This window comes from Jaculus jaculus, chromosome 1 (genome assembly GCF_020740685.1).
Source record: "Jaculus jaculus isolate mJacJac1 chromosome 1, mJacJac1.mat.Y.cur, whole genome shotgun sequence".
In the NCBI taxonomy this organism is placed as follows: Eukaryota; Metazoa; Chordata; class Mammalia; order Rodentia; family Dipodidae; genus Jaculus; species Jaculus jaculus.
This window is the reverse complement of record NC_059102.1, coordinates 213,834,899-213,836,334: the sequence shown is the minus strand read 5'-3', so window position 1 is coordinate 213,836,334 and position 1,436 is coordinate 213,834,899. Positions and strand designations below refer to the sequence as shown.

General features: G+C 39.8%; 1 protein-coding gene across 1 annotated transcript; it reads right to left on the bottom strand.

The window, feature by feature from the left end:
- Nucleotides 1-364: 364 nt before the first annotated feature.
- LOC101598808 (high mobility group protein B1-like) lies at nucleotides 365-1,073 on the bottom strand. Its single transcript, XM_045138204.1, has one exon. The coding sequence runs from the start codon at nucleotides 1,068-1,070 to the stop codon at nucleotides 426-428; it is 645 nt and encodes a 214-aa protein (XP_044994139.1). The 5' UTR covers nucleotides 1,071-1,073; the 3' UTR covers nucleotides 365-425.
- Nucleotides 1,074-1,436: the final 363 nt, after the last annotated feature.

Genomic DNA, 1,436 nt, shown 5'->3' with positions numbered 1-1,436 from the left:
CTCCTGGAAAGGTTCACTTGCTGTCTAGCTCACATGTGAGCTGCTAATAGAAGCCTGTATCTGATATTTGTGAGTTGCCTTTGTGTAACACTACAGAACATGCACAAAATACTGTATCTCGATCAAGTATGATTTTGTTGTGAACTGAGATGGTTAATTCTGACTCAGTTTCTTTCCAGCCCTGGGGGACTATTTTCCTTCTCTTCTTCTCCCATGTATTTTAATAGTCTATCAAGATCAGTTTGTTCTCATTTCCTTCATTAAGGTGAATCCAGCTAGTTGGGGTCTTTCTCCCAGCTCTTACCTGTGATTGAAAAATTGTTATATACTAGAGACACCTGTCTATTCTTTTTTTTTTTTAAAAAAAAACTCTGCAATTATTAGTTTATTAGTATCATCCAGGACTCAGATGTTCAGTATTCCTCTTATTCATCATCATCATCTTCATCCTCATCTTCTTCCTCTTTCTCCCCTTCCTTCTTTTTCTTGCTCTTTTCAGTCTTGACAACTCTTTTTTTTTTTTTTTTTTTTTTTTTTTTTTTTTTTTTTTTTTTTTTTGCTGCATCAGGTTTTCCTTTAGCTCTGTGGGCAGCAATATCCTTTTCATACTTTTCCTTCAGCTTGGCAGCTTTCTTTTTGTAAGGCTGCTTGTCATCCGCAGCAGTATTGTTCCACATCTCTTCCAGTGTCTTTGCAACATCACCAATGGATAGGCCCGGGTGTTCTCCTTTGATTTTGGGGCGATATTCAGAACAGAACAAGAAGAAGGCCGAAGGAGGCCTCTTGGATGCATTGGGATCCTTGAACTTCTTTTTTGTTTCCCCTTTAGGAGGGATATAGGTTTTCATTTCTCTCTCATAACGAGCCTTGTCCGCCTTGGCCATGTCTTCAAACTTTCCTTTTTCTTTAGCAGACATGGTCTTCCACCTCTCTGAGCACTTCTTAGAGAACTCTGAGAAGTTGACAGAAGCATCTGGATGCTTCTTCTTGTGTTTCTCCCGGCAGGTTTGCACAAAGAATGCATACGATGACATTTTGCCTCTTGGCTTCTTACGGTCTCCTTTGCCCATCTTTAGTTGACTTTTTTCCTCAGCGAGGCACCGAGAGTCGCCCAGTTGCCTGTCCAGCTCTCACTTGCCCGGGCGCTGTCTCTATGGAGCTCAACGTACTGCAATGGCTGTGGAGAGCGAGAGCCAGACGCAGCCTCCTCACTCTCTTCTCTCTGTCGACACCTGTCTATTCTTGATGGCTGGCACTACATATACTTTTAGTTACATAATTATTCATGTGTTCAAATTAATTAATTCTCTGTTAGAGTTGTATTTTAAAATAAGTCAAAACAGCATGGTACTAAGAGAGTAACATATATAGTTAATTATTAATTACATAATTTTTTATACTACAGTATACTATGCCCTTCTCTATCTCTCTCATCC